Source organism: Sceloporus occidentalis, unplaced genomic scaffold (assembly GCF_023333645.1).
Source record: "Sceloporus occidentalis isolate IW3139 unplaced genomic scaffold, rSceOcc1.0.p SCAF_175, whole genome shotgun sequence".
Taxonomy (NCBI): domain Eukaryota; kingdom Metazoa; phylum Chordata; class Lepidosauria; order Squamata; family Phrynosomatidae; genus Sceloporus; species Sceloporus occidentalis.
This window is the reverse complement of record NW_028317155.1, coordinates 582473-602799: the sequence shown is the minus strand read 5'-3', so window position 1 is coordinate 602799 and position 20327 is coordinate 582473. Positions and strand designations below refer to the sequence as shown.

General features: G+C 41.7%; 1 protein-coding gene across 1 annotated transcript; it reads left to right on the top strand.

Moving 5' to 3' along the window:
* Window positions 1–1699: 1699 nt before the first annotated feature.
* Window positions 1700–19610, top strand: LOC149279014 (nck-associated protein 5-like). Its single transcript, XM_089501504.1, has 12 exons — window positions 1700–1776; window positions 2605–2615; window positions 5899–5960; window positions 6591–6692; window positions 9783–9851; window positions 11548–11586; window positions 12328–12447; window positions 13506–16009; window positions 16304–16469; window positions 16563–16629; window positions 16971–17128; window positions 19380–19610. The coding sequence occupies exons 1-12, from the start codon at window positions 1700–1702 to the stop codon at window positions 19608–19610; spliced, it is 3606 nt and encodes a 1201-aa protein (XP_089357630.1).
* The last annotated feature ends 717 nt before the right edge of the window (window positions 19611–20327 follow it).

Below are 20327 nucleotides of genomic sequence, written 5' to 3'. Positions count from 1 at the left end.
CAGGCCACATGGTGAAATGAGCGAGGAATGTCATGTCTACGTCCAGCCGTGATCAGCGGAGCCCGGTAAACTGCATGAGTCTTTGGCCATGTTGCATAGGTGTGATGCGTTTAACACATCTAGACGTTGCTTATCACTGCTGCCATGTCACAGGTTATAAAGTGTTCATGCATGTTCTTGTGTGTTTTACTTAAATTAGTCATGAAGAGGTGCTGAGCAAATGGACAAAACCTCTCCAGCCCTAGCCTGCTTTGCTACTTAAGCAAATTGAGACTCGTCAATGAATGTTTGTTTTTGCCTCCATTGTTTAAAAAATATTTTTTTTTCTCGCTCCGCCACCCGCATAGTATGTACGTATGTTCTAGACCTTTTTGTTATATGATAACCCCTCCCTGAAAGAAAAGGCTCTTCTCCCCAGACACACAGCCTCCTCTCTGGTAAGTTGGATTGCATTGGGATTTAACACACACAGGGTATAATGAGATAGGGAATAAATCCTCCTCTGTATTAATCACTCTTGATGTAGCACAACGAAGATCTGAAGAAGTTGCCCTGGAGCAAGGATCCCAATCAAGAAGGGAATAGTTGTTGTGTTAATATGACACTGCCCGGATGTGTATGTGTGTTTTTAATGCACTTTACTGGGGGTTTTGTATGAATAACTCCATCCCCTTAGTTAATGGATGTTGTGGAATCCTTTTTTTCGACAATAATAAACAATGATATATTTTTGGAAGTGTTTCCTTTAGCCCAATGTAATACAGAGAGGTTGATTGTCATTGACTATTGTTTGATACAATCACTAAACCATGTGTGAGTGATTTATATCATGGATAAGCTTTGTGTGCTCTGCAAGTATGTATGTGTGTGTGTATATTATTATTTATTGTTTTATAGTGCCATCAAATTCCGTAGCGATGTGTGTGTGTGTGTGTATATATATATATGTTACAGATAATAAAACTTATTGAGACTGCTTTATACGTGCCACGGACAGAGGCATAAATAACTGAGGTCCTACTTAAATGTAAAAAATTGGCATCATTAATCTCCCTACAGCATAGTATGCTATTAGAAATGCATATATGCATTATGTATATTACATTGTATTTTTAGAACGCCAGCAGATACTGTAGAACTATTACAATAGAGGAGAGAGATTTAACAGTGATATACAAACGATCAGTTGCATTAATACACCTTAACGCATGCTGGTGTAGAAGATGAAGAAGAGGGCGCTGATCTCGCAAGCTTACAATCTATTACACACATCTTATGGATGTTGATGTATGTAGTTCTGTTGTAATTCTGCTCGTTGGAGATTTTATCTGGGTGACTGATATCATCACTGAGGGTAAGGCTTCTCTGAGGGCAGGGTAAAAGGCCTGACCTTGATCAGTTGTGCTACTAAGTGGTCACAAACACCGCTTTTGCACCCCCCTTGTCTTTGTTATGTGACAGAAGGGGAAGTTCTTGCTGCTGTGCGGGTAGGATAAGGATTCTCCCTCAGGGGGAGTGCAAGCTGCAGTGTATGAATGTGACGTGGGTCTTGACTTTACATCATAGGAGGGGAGAGAGGGACAGGCGCTGCAGGCCGGGAAGAGCACACGCTGATCCTGGCAGGGATTCAGCCTCCTTTCCCTCCCCAGCCCCCCCAAGCTCCCTCCCTCCTTCCCCGCTGCGCCTGTGCTAGCTAACAATGCAGCACAATAACCAAGGCTACCGGCTCTTAGAGAGCTTCCATGAAGTAAGTGCAAAGAGGAAAGAAGGCAAGAGGTAAGTTGGACATGGTGGGATGGGACCTTCTCATCCTCTTTTTCTTTAGCTGCATTGACCCAGAAATCTGTGTTTATTTGGTAGTTTTCTCTGCGTATGCGATACTGTAGCCTCTCTCAATGCTATGATCGTATAGCAGTTACAGTCGCTACTATCGTCTACATCATGTTTCAGCCCAGAACATCCTCTTTCAAGTGGCCCATCTTGGTTCTGGTGGGCTTTAGTCTTTTAACCATCATGTCTTGGGTTTAGCTATGTGTTGTTTGGCACGCAAAGGTCGTGTCTGTAGACCAGAGGTTTGTAACACGTTCCAGGATGGCTCAGCAAAACTAGTCTGGCATTTCATGATTTGATATTGGTATCCGAATTTAAATGTAAAAAGTGTTGGAAAGATTGATGGAAGGGAATGGTGTCCTAGTAACTCGAACATCTTGCACTCTAGAGTTTTGTAGGACATGCTTGACTGCGGTGCCGATGAGTTTGTAGCTCTCATGTTATTTAGAGCTTGTTAGGATAGTCTGGTTTTTAACTGTGTAACCTAATAATAATACAACTAACGCAACAGTTCTTACCATTTTATTTTATTCCTACCAGCTTTGAGTTTTAAATATTCTTTAAAAGAACCAGTAATTGATGCATTGCCCAAGCTGCAAACTTAGCGAGAGATATTCATATGCGCACGCTATTACCCGTCATTACCGCGTGTTACATTCTGCAAAATGACACCATGTGAAAAGTCATTATGTAGATTTTCTGTACATTAGAAGAATTCCCTGTAAATATCTCATATCGGTGTATAAACTGTTCTTTACTCCTTTTGTTCTGCAGCTGTATATCTGGTATACATATATCTACATACGCATACAATACATAAGTGTGTTTTATTATACACAGAGTTTCTAACTTTTGAATGTGTGTTTTTGGGACTCTCCAGTCACAATGTGGGGTTCTGTTTTGGTTGGTTCCCTGCGTTACTCTGCCTGACAAGTGCAGCAATACAGAGTATGGCACAGCCTGGTGACTCGGGTCCGGTGCTCATCCAGTTGCTGGCTCCCTTACAAATGATGCTGTACAAGGTCACTTTGTTTTTGGAAGCCCTTGTCTCCGTTTCTGTGCCTTCGCCGGTTGCTGAATATCGCACTGAGCAGAATGTATTTATTTCATAACCCGTGCCCTGAGTTTGCGATTTTTCTTAGTATCTGGGGGGGCAGCAAATCAGTATTAAGGAACTAATCCTGGCAAGATAATGAGGATGGCTTCTTCAGCCGACGCAAGGTTCCGAGAATTAAAGGGTATCTGTAGCACCGGTACCATTAATTCTGCTCTTGTGTCTAGTTGGTTTTATTTTGTGAAGGAAAGGGGTTAATATACTGACATGATCTAAAGACATAGCTAGTGGATAAAGGTTAACGATGGCTTCAGTGCGCTGCACATCTGTTGCAGCGCCTTTCAAATCAGTGACAGTGATTCAATGTTTAAGTGCTTTAGCAATACCGTGATTATATTTATCCCAGCAGTAATGGTGTTAATGTAGCCCTGTTCATTTTGCAGCAAAACAGTAACTGCCAATACATTCTTTCTGTCTCGGAGAGACCACGGGGGTCACCAAGTATAGCCAGACAATAGTATAGCCATATAGCCAGACAATATTCGCAGCAATTGTCCAGAAAGTGATTCATAGTAAGTGAATCTACTCGGCTGTCTGGTGGTGTCTGCCATAGGGAGGACGGTGTGTTACTAGTTTGCCCATTTATATCCCTTTTTTTTTTTACCATTTATTATTTCATTTAGATTTTATTTCTGCAAATTGTAGCACATGCAGCTGTGATTGTTCAGAGACTTCGTACCTGATCGATACCTGGGTATCGTGTAACTTCCTGCACTGTTCTCATTACCGCCAGTGCTAAAATGTGCTTGTGAACGGCCCTCTCGGGTTACCATTTCGAAGGCTGTTACACATGGCGTCCTGTACAGAGTAAGCTGGTGACCACTTTGTCCAGGCAGATGATGTCTTTCTATTGTTGCGTGCAGTTTTCAGGTCACATAACGAGGGGCTCTCATTCCTTCGGAGTGTCCTCATATCACTGGCACGCTACATTACTCCGATGTACACAGAATTATTCCCTGGAGCTGGCCTCTTCTGCGTATTCTTGCATGGAGTGGAGGGGCTATTGACCTGCTTGATCTGGTCCTGGGGTGGACTGCTTTGGCGATGCTCTGTTATACGCTGCTAGTTCCCCTCTTACAGTGACTGTCGAGTCCACCGGCTGTATACATCAGCCTGGTTATGCTGAAACCCAACAACTTCATGTTTAACCCTTTGGCTGCAAGAGGAAATGTGCCATCCCCGTCAGTGGAATACATACTTCTCGGTTATCAAATTTGGTGGGCAAAAGTCATTTTCTCTCCTGGCCCGTTCCAGCGTCAGCTCTTTGGTTTTAAAACATGAGTTGTAGTGATCCCACTGTAGTGGCCTATTACAGTATAATGCAGAACACGCTAGTTACCTAGTCTGTGGCGCATGTACCCCTTTGGTGGTTTTCTGGGATACTTCATTACCCAGTGAATAGTAAACCTTAATGGAGGGGGTGATATTAAAGGGTAACATCGTTATTTGCTTTACTTATTTATTGATGCTACTTAAATGCTTGACTATTGCCTTAGACTACTAACAGGATGTTTCTTGGTTATTCTGCTGAGAATAGTGTAGCTTTCATATGGTCATTCATCCTAATTTTAGCCACATCTTTGAGGGATAATGTTTTCGGGTTTTTTTTGTTTGACCCTTCTTGAACCTTAAAGGAACTAGTTACTGGAGTTAGAAAATTACGCTCTTTTTCCTCCTCTTCTTATTGCCTTACTGAATAAATGTGCATGCGCGGTAACAAAGAGAGTTGTAGCAGCCAATCGCAGCTGTCAGCTAGCTCACATGCGATTGGATGCTAGTACACCAAATGTGCTGAAAGTGTACTTAAGTATGCTTTCAGGACATGTAGCTCGGGGAAAAGTCCACCAAGACAGAGGCTTGTATTCCAACTCCAGTAACTAAAGAATGCATGCAGTAAAATGCATTGGAATGGAATCCATGCAAAATAGTCTAATATGTATTGAAAATAATAATCATTTCTATGTCTGGACTGCCCTTATTGATGCGAAAGGACGTATAATGAAACAAAATAAGAGATCCTCAATGTTGTTGTTAATTTCCGACACTTTGTTACATTAGAGGCAGAGGACCGGCTATATATTCTAAGATTATGTCACTGTATTGACACTAAAGTCGCATATTTTTGAAGCTCGTGCTATTTGAAACATTCCATAGTGAAGTGTTTTTAATGTAATTGCCTTCTGTTTGTAAGCAACGTATTAGCGGTCACTGGAGACCATAGTGTAGGGAGCTATGGATCTGCCCTCCTCGATTGACAGGAGTATTGCTCGTACCACCTGAGTCTTCATGCATGAGCTGGTTTCAGATGTAGGGAGTGAATTATCCCTCGTAGTGATGGATTTCAATACCTGCCTTTTAATCTATTTCTGTGCTTCTTGAAGTCTTCTCTCCTTGCAGTGTTTACATTTCATTGTTTCTTATGTCAGTTGCACCAGAATATCCCAGACACAGAAACTGATGACATCAAGGTTTTTTTTTTAAATGAAGATAATAAATACCGTCTCGTTTCTAGTCGAACAAACATTTCTTTATAGTTCAAAACTGATCCTGCATCATTATGACCTATTTAAACACAGACAAGAGATGCGTATGGTCCTGCTCACTAGAGCTTACAATCACAGCACTAGTGCTAGCGTCTATCACATTCTAATATTATCTACTGCAATGCCCTGCAGCGTAGAACTGTGATGATGTTGATCATGGTATGTATTTAAAGACACAGCAGAGCTTGTGAACGCAGATCATTAAAGCAGCCAGGCAGCACGGGCTAACAGATGCGATTGAAAGCTCCTGGGATGAGTGGGATATGGACCACTTTCTTCTACAGTTATTACTACTAGCATTGTGTTCAGGTTAGATCGATGATGCAATCTGATCTGAATATATAATTGTGGTGGGTATTTTTATTATCCTTGGTTATGTGATATTTTATATAAAGCCAATCTTTCCTACAGATGGAGTGACATGCAGCATCTTCAGCGCTCATCTTGTTCCTGGTTATGAGATCACATATAAGGTAAGGAAGAAAAGTGTGTGCGCAGGGGGGTGACCTGCTTATGTCTCTCGGGTTTCAGATAAAGGCATTTTGTATATACATACCATACAGAAAGCTGGGCATTGTGGGAATGGCCTAATCTCCATAATCCTGAGATCCAGACGGAGAATGTCTAGTCGCTCTGTTGTCACTAACCTGTAAACATCACCATTTCGGGCCACATCAAAACACGGAAGGACTGATGGAGTGTATATAACTTATTCATCTTTGTATGTGGTCAGAAAGAAAACCCTGCACTGTTGTGTTTTTTTCCCCCTTTGCTATTGTGTGTTTCTTTTAAATCCTAATACTGGAACTACAATAAAAACATCCAAGGGTATATGCAGAAAAAATGAAGTAATTAACTAAGGCTGCTGTGATTTTTCTGAAACTTTTTGTAAGTAAATAAAAGTTCGCAATTACAGAAACTAAAAGTGAGGAGGGCCTGTTAATAACGAATAAGTAAATGGAGGGGGGGGGGGATTCGGTTGTAATGTCTGTCTGGAAAACAAAAAGATACGGTTGTGTTGCCACTGTGTGTGTCCATATGACGGCAGCATGGTGGAAATGTGTACCGCGTCCCGTGTAAAGCTCTCCTTTTCCGTTTTACAGAGAATGACGTCCGAGGTGGAGGAAGACATCCGTCTTCTGGCTGGAGGTGTACCTGAGCCGCTCGTCATTCAGGAGCTTCTTGATAGGCTGCGGGAAGTAGAGGTGAGGTGTTGGGATGTGAACATTGATGGGAGAATGGTATATGAAGGTGATGTAAAAACCATAGCTTTTGGTACACCCAGTTTGTCCATTAAATGACATGAAATAGATCAGAAATACAGTACAGACATTGTTAATGATGTAAATGACCTTTGTTGCTGGAGGCGGCTGATTTCTAATGGAATATCTTCCTAGACATACAGAGGCCCTTTATCGCTCCCATCACTCCTGTGTTCCAATGACACGTTATGTTTCCTAGTCCAAGTTGAAGTTTTTAAAAGGCTAATTGATCATTAGAAAACCCTTTTGAAATGTATATTAGCACAGTTAGGAATGCCCTTATTTTGTATGAAAACAGTTGTGACCCCAAACTTTTCAACACTAATATATAATCATTGAGGCTTAGATGTGTTGTAGTTTTACTTTACTGGGGCAGGGTGGTAGAAACTTTTAGTCATATAGAGTATGTGGGCACTCCTACTAATTATTGAGTTTAGGTGTTTCAGCCATACCCATTGCGAACAGGTGTATAAGATCAAGCCCATAGGTAGGGATCTCCATAGACAAACATTGGCAGTAGAATGGGTCATCCTGAAGAGCTCAGTGACTTTAAACGTGGTACTGTCATAGGATGGAACCTTTGCCACAAGTTGGTTAATCAGATTTATGCCCTGGTCCAATGTAAGAGCTATTACTGTGACTTAGAATCGGCTAGGAGCAAGCAGGGACATCAAGTGCTCAAGCACATAGAGTGTGAAAAGGATCTGTCCTCCGTAGCATCACTCACTACAGAGGTCCAAACTGCCTCTGGAAGCAACATCAGCACAAACGCTATGCGTTGGGAGCTTCATGAAACGGGTCTCCACGGCCAAGCAGCTGCACACAAGCCAAATATCACTATGTGCACTGCCACTGGAGTGGTGTAGGTCCCGTTAGTGCCCGTGAAGGGCAATGTTAATCCTATAACATTTTAGATCGTTCTATGCTTCCAACTTTGTAGTACCAGTGTTTGGAAAGCACTTTCCTATTGACTGTCACTGTACCCCTGTGCACAAAGCACAGTCTTTTAAGACATGGTTTTAGGAGTTTGGTCTGGTAGAACTCTTGTCCGTGATCAGTGCCTGACCTCCCAAATGCTCTTTTGGCTGAATGGCCACAGGTTCCCACAGACACTCTCCAAAGGGTGGAGGCTGTTATAGCTGCAAAGGGGAGCAACTCCATATTAATGCCCATGGTTTTGAAAAGGGATGTCCAACAACGTCACATAGGTGTGATGGTCAGGTGTCCACATAGTTTTGTTCAAATAGTGTAAGGGGATTGAGAAGAGGCTAATACAGTGATGGCATTTAAACCTAGCTTTATGCCTCTACCATCTAAAACGAGACAAATACAGATTAAGATATTTACATCATTAAAAAAAAAAAAAAAAAGAAGAGACTAGATCGTTATCTTTTATTTATATGGCCCAAACATTTTACATACAATACATATATTCAAGGGGTATTACAAAACTAGAATTGACAAAGACAAACTAATATATTTGGTAAAGAGGGCTGTACTCGCAAGCTGCAATCTATACTAGATGGGCCCAGAAGTTCTTATCTTCTATGTTTGTATCCTGTATTTAGCTGGGGGTTTTCCTAATCTTACATTTTGGCAGACTAGATGAATACATACTTATTATTAAACGTATGGTTGACATTCTTTATTTCATGGGGAAGACTTGGGAAGCTGTTTTAAAAGGAGTTGGTGGTTAACACCTTAAACACTGGTGACTGACTCTTTGACAGACTGATTATTTGCTGTGCAAATATCCAATGTTAGAATACTATTTATTTTATTTATTTTTTTATTTTTTTAAAGCCCGGCTCTAAAGCTGTAAGTGGTGGTTGGCCTTTGAAAGGGTTAAAGGCACTTCAAGGGTATTTTTGGCAGTACTGCAAGCTTGTTCCCAAAAACCAGGCACAAAAAGCAGGCGTCATGTTTTAAAGGGAGGAAGCGTCAGCCCTAATGTGTTGATGCGTAAAACAGACCGTGAACTATGTATTATCTCAAAATAAATAAATATCTTTAGAAAGGTTGAGATTAACAAGAAATGGGTGTTGTTTAAACTCGTGTTTATCATGCATAGAGAATATAAGCACTGGCTCTGCCGAGAGATTATTTTCAGCTGCTCTGGCAGTGATAACCAGAGGAAGAATGTTGGGGTTGTGGATAATGTTATTTCAGTGTTAGTATGATACGCCTTGTAGCTGTGGTGTGTTTTTGGTTTTTTTTGTTAGTAGTTTTGGTAGTGATGGGTTTTCTATTTTTTTTTTTTTCTTTTTTTTTTCCGGGCCATCTGTCGGTCATGAACCAGTAGTGAATAGTGAAATCACTAATTAGCTCTTCACACAATGCCTGTCTGAATTATAATAAACCATTCATCACCGTATATTGGGCTCCCAGCTGATCAGTCTAGGATTTGAGTCTGTATGATGTGCTAGACTGGGGCCTTAGAAGCTCTTTTTAAGGAGCAAGGACAGGACCGGGTTTTAGGGTGCCGCAGCTGGAGAACAGGAGGGCCACCTGAAATGGTTGAAACCAGTTTAATCTGTTGTCTTGAAGCCATGATCTGCAGGATACTTGTCTTGTGTGAGGCCATGGAGACATGGCATTCGGAATATGTACCTGGGAATCTAATCGTGTGTAACAAGGAATGATTTAGATTTTTACATGCACATAAATGCTTTTAAACACTTCCATCATGGAATTGGCTAAATTAGACACAAGTATATGGCAACCTTTTTGTGACCTGTTCAATCCATTCTATCATTTAAGGGGGTGATAAATCAATATATTTATTTTCTTTTCAGATTGTAAAACAATTTAGCTAATATATCTCCTCATTGATCTATACATTGAACTGACTCTCAGGTCTTACTGGCCTTTTGTAATTAAGCTCACACTTTAAAGCCACGTGCTCTTACTAGAATATGGCACATTTAAGTTTCTTATTTGAATTTTCAACAACCTTCTTTAATGGATCCTAGCCCAAGCAAGGTGTAGGAAAGTTGACCTAGTTTAAGATTTTAACTTCTCTTCTTACCCTAGGCTGAGAATTCTGCTCTTGCACAAGCCAATGAAACGCAGAGGGAGACTTACGAACGTTGTCTAGATGAGGTGAGTTCTTTATATAAGAAGTATTTTTAATGCACACGTTCACCGTGAAAAGGTCAAACATGACACCTTGATGAACTGCTTTTCTTCTACTAACATTTAAATGCAGCCTTATTTTATACGGAAAGCACTGTAAGCGACCCATCGATGTTGGAGAATTCTCCCAGTGTGCCCGCAAGGCTCTTTACTCCTGGCAAAATGATTTTGTTCAGCTGTGAAGTCAGAAGAAATAACTGTTCAGGTTAAAAAGTAAATCTGCACAGCTCCTTCTGAATAGTTTTCTTTGTTGATGTGGAGTGTGTCTGAAACACAAGCACCTCACAAAGTGTGCAGTTTTCGGACGAATGGGTTCTCTATATTCCAATGGAGTTTTGAAAATGAAATAAGTCCATGTAACGCTTACAAGCAGCTGTGGGAACACAAATACTTCACAGCCCACGGCTGGCTTCAATTATTATGTCACGCGAATGGAATGCCAGAAATCTTCTGTATTAGAATTTTGGAGATAAGACCCCTTGCTTATAACCAGCCACAGATTTTCTAAGATGTTGTAACTGTGTGTAAGCCGTTGCAATCACGTCACCTTAACCCTTCTAGTGCTGGTGTGCATGCTTTTAGAGCATAAAGTCAGTTTTAGCGAATGACCATAATGAAAAAGTGGTTCCTTGTTGACTCTGAAAATACTTTTTTATGGAAGGAGACCAGAACTGTAACTAGGGCTCTTGCCACCTGCGGCAAGGTTGGAGGTCCTGCCCATCCAATCGGCTTCTCAGGTGCATAGGGCTTCGCCAACAATTGGGTTAACCACACCGCTCGCCTTGTGGCGACTAGGGCAGCTGCTCTCTTACCCAATGGAAACTACAGCTCTGAAGGAGAGGCGCCACATTTTCAAGAATTAAACTGTAGAGTCTGTGACGCATGTTCAAGGTTTTTCTGTGTTTCTTTCCCCAAGGTGGGTGACCCTTTGTTCTTGAAATATGAAAAATCCCAAGAAATTTAAGTTTATTTGGTCACTGCTGGTTAAAAAAAATCAGTGGTGTTGCATGCAAGTGAGCTTTCCAGTTCTTTGCTTCCCATACTTACTCTCTTTACCTATTTAAGCTTGTAAGCAGAATGCCCTCTTCCCATTGCCTTTTTTTGTTTAGATTTGCTTGTGATTGGGATCTAATATATAGCAGACAGGGTTGAAAAAAAAAAATGTTCTGAAATCCGCTTACACAAAGGAGAAGTTGAGATTCAGACACATGTTGGGTCATAGCAGCATGTTGCATATTTCTTTGCACAAAGCCAGTGATTCAGGACCAAAACTTTCTACAATACCTTTCCCAAGACATGGGATCATTGTTTGCATGTGTTGGGTTAGCCATAAGCTCATCAGCATGCATGATGTATTAACTTTAGATATTAAGACTGTATGAACACATACTTGGTCCAATTCCAACTCTTGTGTTAACTGTTCTTTGCCTATGATGAGTTCCTGATATAATCTAATATTTTTTAAGTGTATAATGCTATGTTTTAGTATGTGGATGTATTGTATGATATTCACATTGCTTGTTAACTTTCCTATTTCCTTAACAATAAGTGCCCATGTGGGATGGTTCCATCATATGATGTATTACTGAAACTAAACATTGTAGTGCTTTATTAAATGTGACTTATGTGTCAACCATTCACTTTATGCTAAAATTATTTTCAGGTTGCCAACCATGTTGTCCAGGCCCTTTTAAATCAGAAGGTAAGGTTTTATTTTACTGAAGCGTTTCTGTTATGCCTTCTAGGGCCTTTACTATGCATGTGTGTATATGTGTATGTATGTATATATATGTGTGTGTGTGTGTGTGTGTGTGTGTGTATATGTGTATATATATATATATATATATATATATATATATATATATTCCAATGTAGTGGTCAATTTTCCGACCGTTTGGAATCAAGTGGTTTCACAAGCACGGGCAACTTTGAATGAGTGGCATGCAGCTCTTTTTTATATATATTTTTACATGCGTTGCTCTGATAACCCCAACTTGAAATATACTGTCAAATACTATGTTATATTCACTGCTATGTATCATTCATCAGTAACTCGGCAAATGATCCCATAGCGTTTTATTGTTCTTTCGTGAAGGACACTAATGCAAAGATGATTTCACAAAGCCTGCTTGTAGCGTATTAAAGGCCTAACACTGCGCTCTTTATTCCAACCCTAATATACTGCTAAACAAGCAAAGAAAAAAATCCTTGTTTGAAGATTTAACAACTTAGTTTTGTTACTGGTACAAACTGGAATTTAACCTTTCATGGAAGAGACCGTAGAGGTCCTGAACGCTAATGCAGGTTTATATTTTTTCTCTTCATAGGCGCAATAAAAGGTCAGCTTCAACTAACAAAAAAAAAATGCTTATTTACAAGATTTTATATTGTCTAACCTTCAAACCAAATATATATAATCACAATATTTCTTCTCCCACCCCAGGATCTCCGAGAAGAATGTATCAAACTGAAGAAGAGAGTGTTTGACCTTGAGCGTCAGAACAGGACGTTGAGCGACCTTTTTCACCAGAAGATTCAACGTTCTTCAGGATCATCCCCTGAGGTAAGATCTGTTCCCATGGACAATTAGATTTATATTTCTGTAACATAATATTAATCCCAAAGATTTAGGCTAATTTGTCTAATTTAGAATAGCCAGTAAAAAAATACCTGTAAATACCTGTAACAGAAGCAGTGTTTTGTGACAGTAAAATGCTACAAAGGTCTCGTTTAAAATACTGTAGATCCTTACCTTCCCAAGAGGAAGGAGAATGCTTCTGGGCTGCCTGTTAATGAGTGTTTTGCTCTCCGCGTCTAGCTGCAACCGCTCCAGGTTCTGTCTGACCCTCAAGCAGAGGATTTGGAGAGGCTTTCTGGCTCCCTTCCTCTAGGACAATGTGCTGTACAAAGAGAGGTAAACAAATTAATCTCCTGGTTTTGTTGCGAATCCTACATTCTTCATTTTCATCAGTCACAAATATCAGCAGAGATCCTCTGCCTAACTGTACCTTTTAAACTAGTACCTAGCCTGTTGGTAGTATCTAGCCTGTTATTAGTGTAATAGTATGTAAATTATTTCATTAGAGGAATAGCTTATTCAGGTGAAAAAAACAGTTAAGTTGGCTTTTTAAATATATTAGTGAATAATTTAAATTATCGTTGGTGTGGTTATTCTCAAGCCAATTTGACCATTGAAACATGTTAAGTAAGGAACAATAGCGGGTGTTCTGCTTGTGATGTATGTTGATATCTGGGGGGGATATTGGTATTGGGTATGTAATAAAAGGGCCATTGTAAACTAATTCTACATTATAGTCAGTGTAATGCCACTTCTTGATTGTACTGTAAGCATTTTGGAAAAAAAATGGTTATTAGGCTCACTTGTAAAATAAATGCAATATAGGCTAAACTTAAGACTTAGGCTAATTAGGGTTAGATAATATATGGACTGTGCTTTGGGCTTTTTATCCAGAGGATTTTTTATAGATCAAATTCAGTAATATGCTGTTTCTGGCTCCCATCTGTTTGCCCGCTTGTAATTTAGTTCCTACTTTTTTTTGTATAATTATGGTATGAATAATGAAGTCCTGATCTGGTAATTACCTGTGCTTATTCCTATAGGGGAAACAGCGATCTTCCCGTGCCCAGTCATCTTGCCGCTCTCTAGACGCCATGTCCCCATTCCTCAGGAAAAAGGCACAGATTCTAGAGGTTTTACGAAGGCTTGAGGCCACAGGCTCCCAGGCTGGATTGTCCTGCACTGCTCCACCACTGCTGTTTGGGGGTCTTTCATCGGCAGGTGGGAATGGCCTGCGTTTAGGATCAGAGCAGGGCTTGGATTACTTGAATGGCGAAGGGCTGACGCCTCCGGAACTTGGTGGAGATGAGCCCTGGACATCCTGTCTACTCCTGGCTCAGAGTGGTTGGGAGGAGTTTTTCAAGTGGAAAGCTATCCAACGTGAGCCACCAGCTGGAAGCCCTGGTGAGGGGGGAGGGGAACGTCTTGGACTGACAGCAGTGGAGGAAACACAGCAGTTGGCAAGACAAGCTGAAGGCAGTTCTTCCTCCTCAGATGATGACATTGGGGAACCACCTCCTCCCCCTGACATAAGGCAGAGGCTGCCATTGACAGACTTATCAAAAGGCTTTGGACCTTGTATGTGCTCCCGTGGTACTGGAAATAAGAGGGGCCCTGGTGAGGGACATTCTGATGGGACAGGTTTAAGTAGGGGGCACTTTGGGCAACTTCACTCGTTAACCTGTTATAGTAGAAGCCTACGGGATCTGGTGGAGATTCAGCAGGTACCAGGGACATCACCAGTAGTTATAGAAAAGGCTGATTCTGTACCTCGATCTCATGGGAAACAGCTGGTTTCTGGGAATGTTTCAGATGGTTCCATCCTAAACTGCCCCTCCTCTCCAGGGGCATCCATTACTCCGCAACGAGACACAAATGGACTTGTTCGTAAGAGTTCAACCCAGGAGACGTTAGATGAATGCCCACCTTCAGTGGTCCCTAGTCCATCTTGTACAGAAACAGAAGATGAACTTCTCCCTCCTTGTGAGCCTCGCACGGCACAAGTACCCTCTCCAGCCAAATTCCTCAAGTTTCTGAAGCTTCCAGGTTCAGGGGAGAGGTTACAAAACCCCAACCCTCTGCGACTTAGTCCCCAGCTTACCCAAGCCTCTAAGATCCCTTGCCGTAGCAATAATTACGAGGCTTTCCCCTCTCCTCGTATGAGTAGGAAGACTGTGGAAGAGTTGCCTGGTCCTGGCACTGATGTTGACTCGCCTTCCCCTTCAGAATTCCCCCACTCTGATACAAACAGACAGGGATCAGTTGAGAGGCCCCTCAACATGATTAGTAAATCTGGAATACAGTGCTGCACCAAAAAATCACACGACTATGAAAACATCCCAGTTACCTCTGCTAGAAACTCTGAGCTTCCCAGTACAAATCAAGCTGCTGAGACTATGGAGCCTGCTTCCCATTTAACTGTTGAAGTGTGCTCTCCTACTTGCTCTACCCCAGGACTTTGCCTGCACTCTCAAGGGACTGAGCAACCTAATGCTCAAGTAAGCACTCCTTTTCTTAAAAAAACTGGAGTTTCTAGGAAACCCCCAGAGTCTGCTGGACACCTCCCATTCCGTGAGAGGATGGGAAAGTTAAGGGGCACAGATAACCAACAGTCGGACATTTCTGGAGAAGGAACTGATAGTAACAGGGTGGTGGGTGACAGCCTTGAGCTTCGTCCGTCTATGAAGAGATCCATTGCTGTGAGCAGTCTAAAAACTCCGGAGCCTGGATCAACAGAAAGTTACCCACCAAGATACCATGCTCAAAAAGGAGAGTCTGCTAGGTCTCGTCAGCCTTCTTCTCACTGTTCACCAGGATCACCTCATGGTCCTCGTAACCCAACCCGTGCTCCTCCTGTTCCTAGTAAATCTCCACGCAGTCCTCATGGCAGCCCTACAAAGTTACCGGCAAAGTCCCCAAGTAAGGCAACTGCAAAACCACTGATGTCTAGACCGTTAAGCGAGGAACTCAGGCAGAGCCCGCGGCATCCACCACAATCTAGCGAAGACAAACAGAGGATGCAGTCAACTGATCTAGGCAAAAAAAATGGAACGTGTCCTGAATATGCTTGCACCCGTTCAGCCGGCCAACAGAATGCAGAAAATATTCCTCTAAGTGCTTTGCATTCTGCAATTGAAGAAAAGGTAATGAAGGGTATCAAAGAAAATATGATGAGGCTTCAGGAACAACACCGTGCACCAGCCCCTGATCCTAAACAACGAAATTCTAGTGGCATAGCCAGTTGGTTTGGACTAAAGAAGAGCAAGCTCCCAGCACTCAGCCGGAGGCCTGAAGCTGGCCGACTGAAAGATGAGAAAAGAGAGAGGCTGGGTGGAAGTTCCCCTCGCTCTAGGGATGTGAAGGGGGAGAGCCTGAACATCTCTATGCTGATGGAGAAAGCTGAAGATCTGCGCAAGGCCCTACAGGAAGAGAGGGCCTACATCAATGGACTTTCCTTGGATAAGACTCGAACAGTACCTTCTGTGGAACAGACACAGAGTCAACGGCCCTTGACTGCTGACAACTTCATGCAGCAGCTCTTGAACAGGTATGTGTTTGAGGGCACCATGGTCAGAATATAAAAAGAAAAAAAATTGCGTAACATAATTACAGAACCAACAATACCAGGTATTCAGAAAAATATGATACTTTACAACCTGTGTGTATATGTGCAGTGATTTAGTATTGTGTGGTTCTGGGTAGCAGAGATCAAAACTTCCTTTTTAAAGGAAGTGATATTGAAATATATATATATATATATATATATATATATATATATATATACTATATTTTAGTCTAGTTTTTGATGGTCTTTAAATGGTCATTTTTGTTTTGTGCTTAGGGTCGATGGGAAAGATGCTCCACATGAAAGCCGCATGGACGGTAAGACTCCACTTCGTGACTTTGCAAGGCTTTCACCAGAGAACAAAGATGTCAGGCCTTTCCGCTCTCAAAGGAACGGCATGATTGCGCATGCCGAGCGCTGTGAACAGAAGAGCGTGGAGCAGGTAAGTAAATGAACAAGGTAGCTTTGCTTTGTCTTGGTGAAGATACAGGGAACGTACACATGCCACTTGACAATCCTTTTTTTCTGATTGCAGATCAAAGAAGTGGCTCTCCAATCTGATGACCGAGTTACGGAAGCGGTCGCTTCTCAGCACTTTGCAGGTAAAAGATTGTACAGAAATTTATGTATCTTTGTGTATGAAAAGCACTGGGGATGTCATGCATAAATGCGGACTGATAAAATCGCTAAATGATAAATTATATATAAATCTCTATGAATAGAGGTCTATAAGTCTGTTGGTGTGCCCTATGGACAGGGTGCAAGGAAATCCTGCCCTATCCACAATTGTCCAATCACCTGACCAGCAAGTCAATTTAGCCCCTTTGTGTCAGACGTACACCTGCTTTATTTGTGTTCCCTTATATTTTAAGCACCTTTATCTCATGCCTGTCATATGCTGTTTTGCACTGAATATTCACTTATTCTGTTATCTTCTTCCCAGCTTGTGATTCCCTCACTAGGACTCTAGACAGTGGCATAGGCACATTCCCTCCACCCGATTACTGCGGAGGAACGCCAAATAAAAGCACCCCAAAGTTAAAGCCTAGGCTGGAGTCCCCATCTGTTGTCCCTGTAGGAAAATTTTCTGCATTCCCAAAGGTACCACGGAAAGCAAGGACTTTGGAAAGGGACTTGAGAGGTGTGGAGGAGATGTTTCCTTCTACACAACATCAGAGTGTCCCAGCATTCCATGCTCTGTTGGCCCAGCCAGAGCCCACTTTGGAACACATAGTATATGGAGAAGGTGTGTATGCCACAATAATTTTTAATTAAGAAAAATATATATGTAGATGTATACCAATCAGCCATAACATTATGACCACTGACAGGTGAAATAAATAACACTGAATCTTGGTATCATGTTTAAGAAGCTGGGAAAATAGGCAAGAGTAAGGATCTGAGCGACTTTGACAAGGGCCAAATTGCGATGGCTTGACGACTGGGTCGGAGCACCTCAAAAACTGCAGCTTTTGTGGGGTGTTCCTTGTCTGCAGTGGTCAGTACCTATCAAAAGTGGTCCAAGGAAGGAATAGCAGTGAACCGGCAACAGGGTCATTGGCGGCTAAGGCTCATTGATGCCCGTTGGGGATGAAAGCCGGCCTATGTGGTCAAATCCAACAGACGAGCTACTGTAGCCTAAATTGCTGAAAAAGTTAAAACTGGCTCTGGTAGAAAGGTGTCAGAACACACAGCGCATCGCAGTTTGCTGCGTATTGAGATGCGTAGCCGAAATGTCTGACATTTGTGATTTCAGGAGCCAATATTGCACTGCTTATGATGAGTATGCAAACTTTTCTTCTGATTTTAGTTTGGACTGAAATACTAATGTATGGCTTATATTTACTGAACAGAAGCTGGACTGGATCGGAGCCATTCTCAACAGGCAAAAAACTGGACCTTTCCCAATGCCAAGTTCAGTGCTGGGTCTACAAACAGTTTTAGGTCTAGAACACATGATCTGGAGGAGGCAAGTAAAGTATTTAAAGGGCCAAAGGAAACTAGTGGCCATACTGTGTTTGAGTTCCAAGAATGTGAACCACCAACATTCCCCTATTTTCATCTTTTTAATGTCTTTTTTGGTATTTAAGTTTAATATATCTAACTTTAAACACCTTGTGAGATTAATTGGGTGCAAGACAAACCTTGGGATGGGATGGCGCTGTGAGAACGTTATCCCCTCAGTCTCATGCATTCCTGTTTATTCTTCTGGCTGCACTTGTCTTTTCAACCACCTTTTTGCTGTATCTATTTCGAAGAAAATAACCTCTGCCCCTTACAAATTTCCCAGAACACTGAATGAAACTAAGTACACAGGAAGCATTTCTGTTCCTCACGTCATACCCAGTTGGGAATCCCAGTTCCACGATGGCTTTTAGAATTGGTCATGATCAAGGAATCTCAAGAGTGCTATGGACTACTCTTGAATAACTTTTAACTTTTTGGGAGAGAGGCACTTAGCAAAAGTTCAATCTCATCAACTTCCCCCCCCAAAAAGAGTAGTGTCATCAGATGGATTGTGGCGACCATTCATTTTGGTGTTTTTACTGGCAATTATTCTAAAACTGATATGTCAAGCACAAGTCCAATATTCCTTTTTAACTGCTACTATAATCAAATTATACAAAAAGCTGCCGTAAACATGCGCTTTGTATAAATTCTCATCTTAGAGTCTCTAACTTTGTTCCGTTTCGTTTAATTAGCAACACTTCTATATACATAATCATCCTTTGTTTATACTGTTCTCCCGTGTCCAATGGGCGCCTTTTACTTGATTAAATCCAGACAACAGCCCTTGCTTTCTTGTCTGCTGTCATAACCTTGTAGAAATACACACAAAATAGCACTTTCTTCCAACCTAATACGTGCTTATGTCTTAACAATGTCTCAAATAAATTGCTGCTCGTGGATTCTGCCATCCAGTGGTGAAGATAAGACTCCCGTCTGTTTCAATATCTCCTGATAAATTAATTTGGACCTGTGCGTCTGCCCTATTCCCTGCATGTGTAAATGAGACTGGGATAGAACATCATCCGCTGCATCCTAATGAGCTAGACTGTTCTGTCTGACGTTGGGGACCGAGAAATGAACATCTTCAGTCTGCCTGGAGAAAACGGGGAGGTGTTGCCGCTAGCTCTCAGAACCCATGGCATTTTGTCTGCAATGTTCAAAGGAGGGTACCTTCGGTTAACTCTTTGATTGTTGGTGTTATTACCTCATAGCACTCAGTTAATGGTTTATTGTGTAGGTCTAGATTCCCTCAAGATTGGCCACCTCGCTGCACTCCAGACTAAATTATTATTTTGATGTGTGTGGAGCCTATGTTAATTATTCATTCCTCCTTGCCCTGCAGATACCGTCTGAAGGGGATAGAGACTGTGATGTGCCCGATTACCCACATCCCTCTCTCTGTTTCCCTGGCAGCGTGAGCAGCCGTACTCCAAGCACCTCTGAAGTCGGGGAGGAAGGAACAAGTGAAGCCAAATCTCGGGATAACGAACAGGGTCAGACTCGGTTGGAAAACTCTGAATCCCTGAGCGACTCTTTATACGACAGCCTTTCGTCCTGTGGGAGCCAAGGCTAAAACCATTTCCCACCCCAAATATTTATGCAACCAGTAACCTTAACAACTCGGGCATGGGTGGACAATGCTGGTTGTCTGTGGGTGCTATTCTGTGTGGAGTCCTTGTCCTTTCCATGACAGTGTTGCTTTTCTAAATTTGCCACTCCACCAAGCCTCCATGATCCCAAGTGTTAGCCGCAGACTAGAACCTTGATGTCCTTGACCTTACAGGTAAAGGTCTCAACGCTTCATGTTTGCTTCCTTCTGTCCCAAGCTGAACTCTAAACTCGATCCTACCCTCTGTCGCAGATGGGCATTTTATTTTTTTCCTAGCTGATATAGCTTGCCCCCTTTGCTATGCATTAATACCACCAGCGGATTGAACGTCATTCAGAGCAGTTAGACTGGTGAAGGGGAATTCACGGGTTTCTAGAATACCTCACGTTTCTCTGAGCTTCGTTTTCAAGTAATATGTGAAGCTCTGATTCAGAAACAGAATTCCACAATTTTATTTTCAGTTTAATTTTTTTTTTTCTTTCAAGGAAGAAGTTTAGGTGGATGAAAAATCCACATAGTTTATCTAGATGCCTCTATACTAAGGGGAATTATTACGATCAGCTGGAGCTTTGCCATACATGGCTCTTCACTCCTTGATGTGTATTTCATTTTTTTTCTTTGTGCTCTGATTATATATATATATATATATATATATATATATATATTTACATTTTAAAAAAA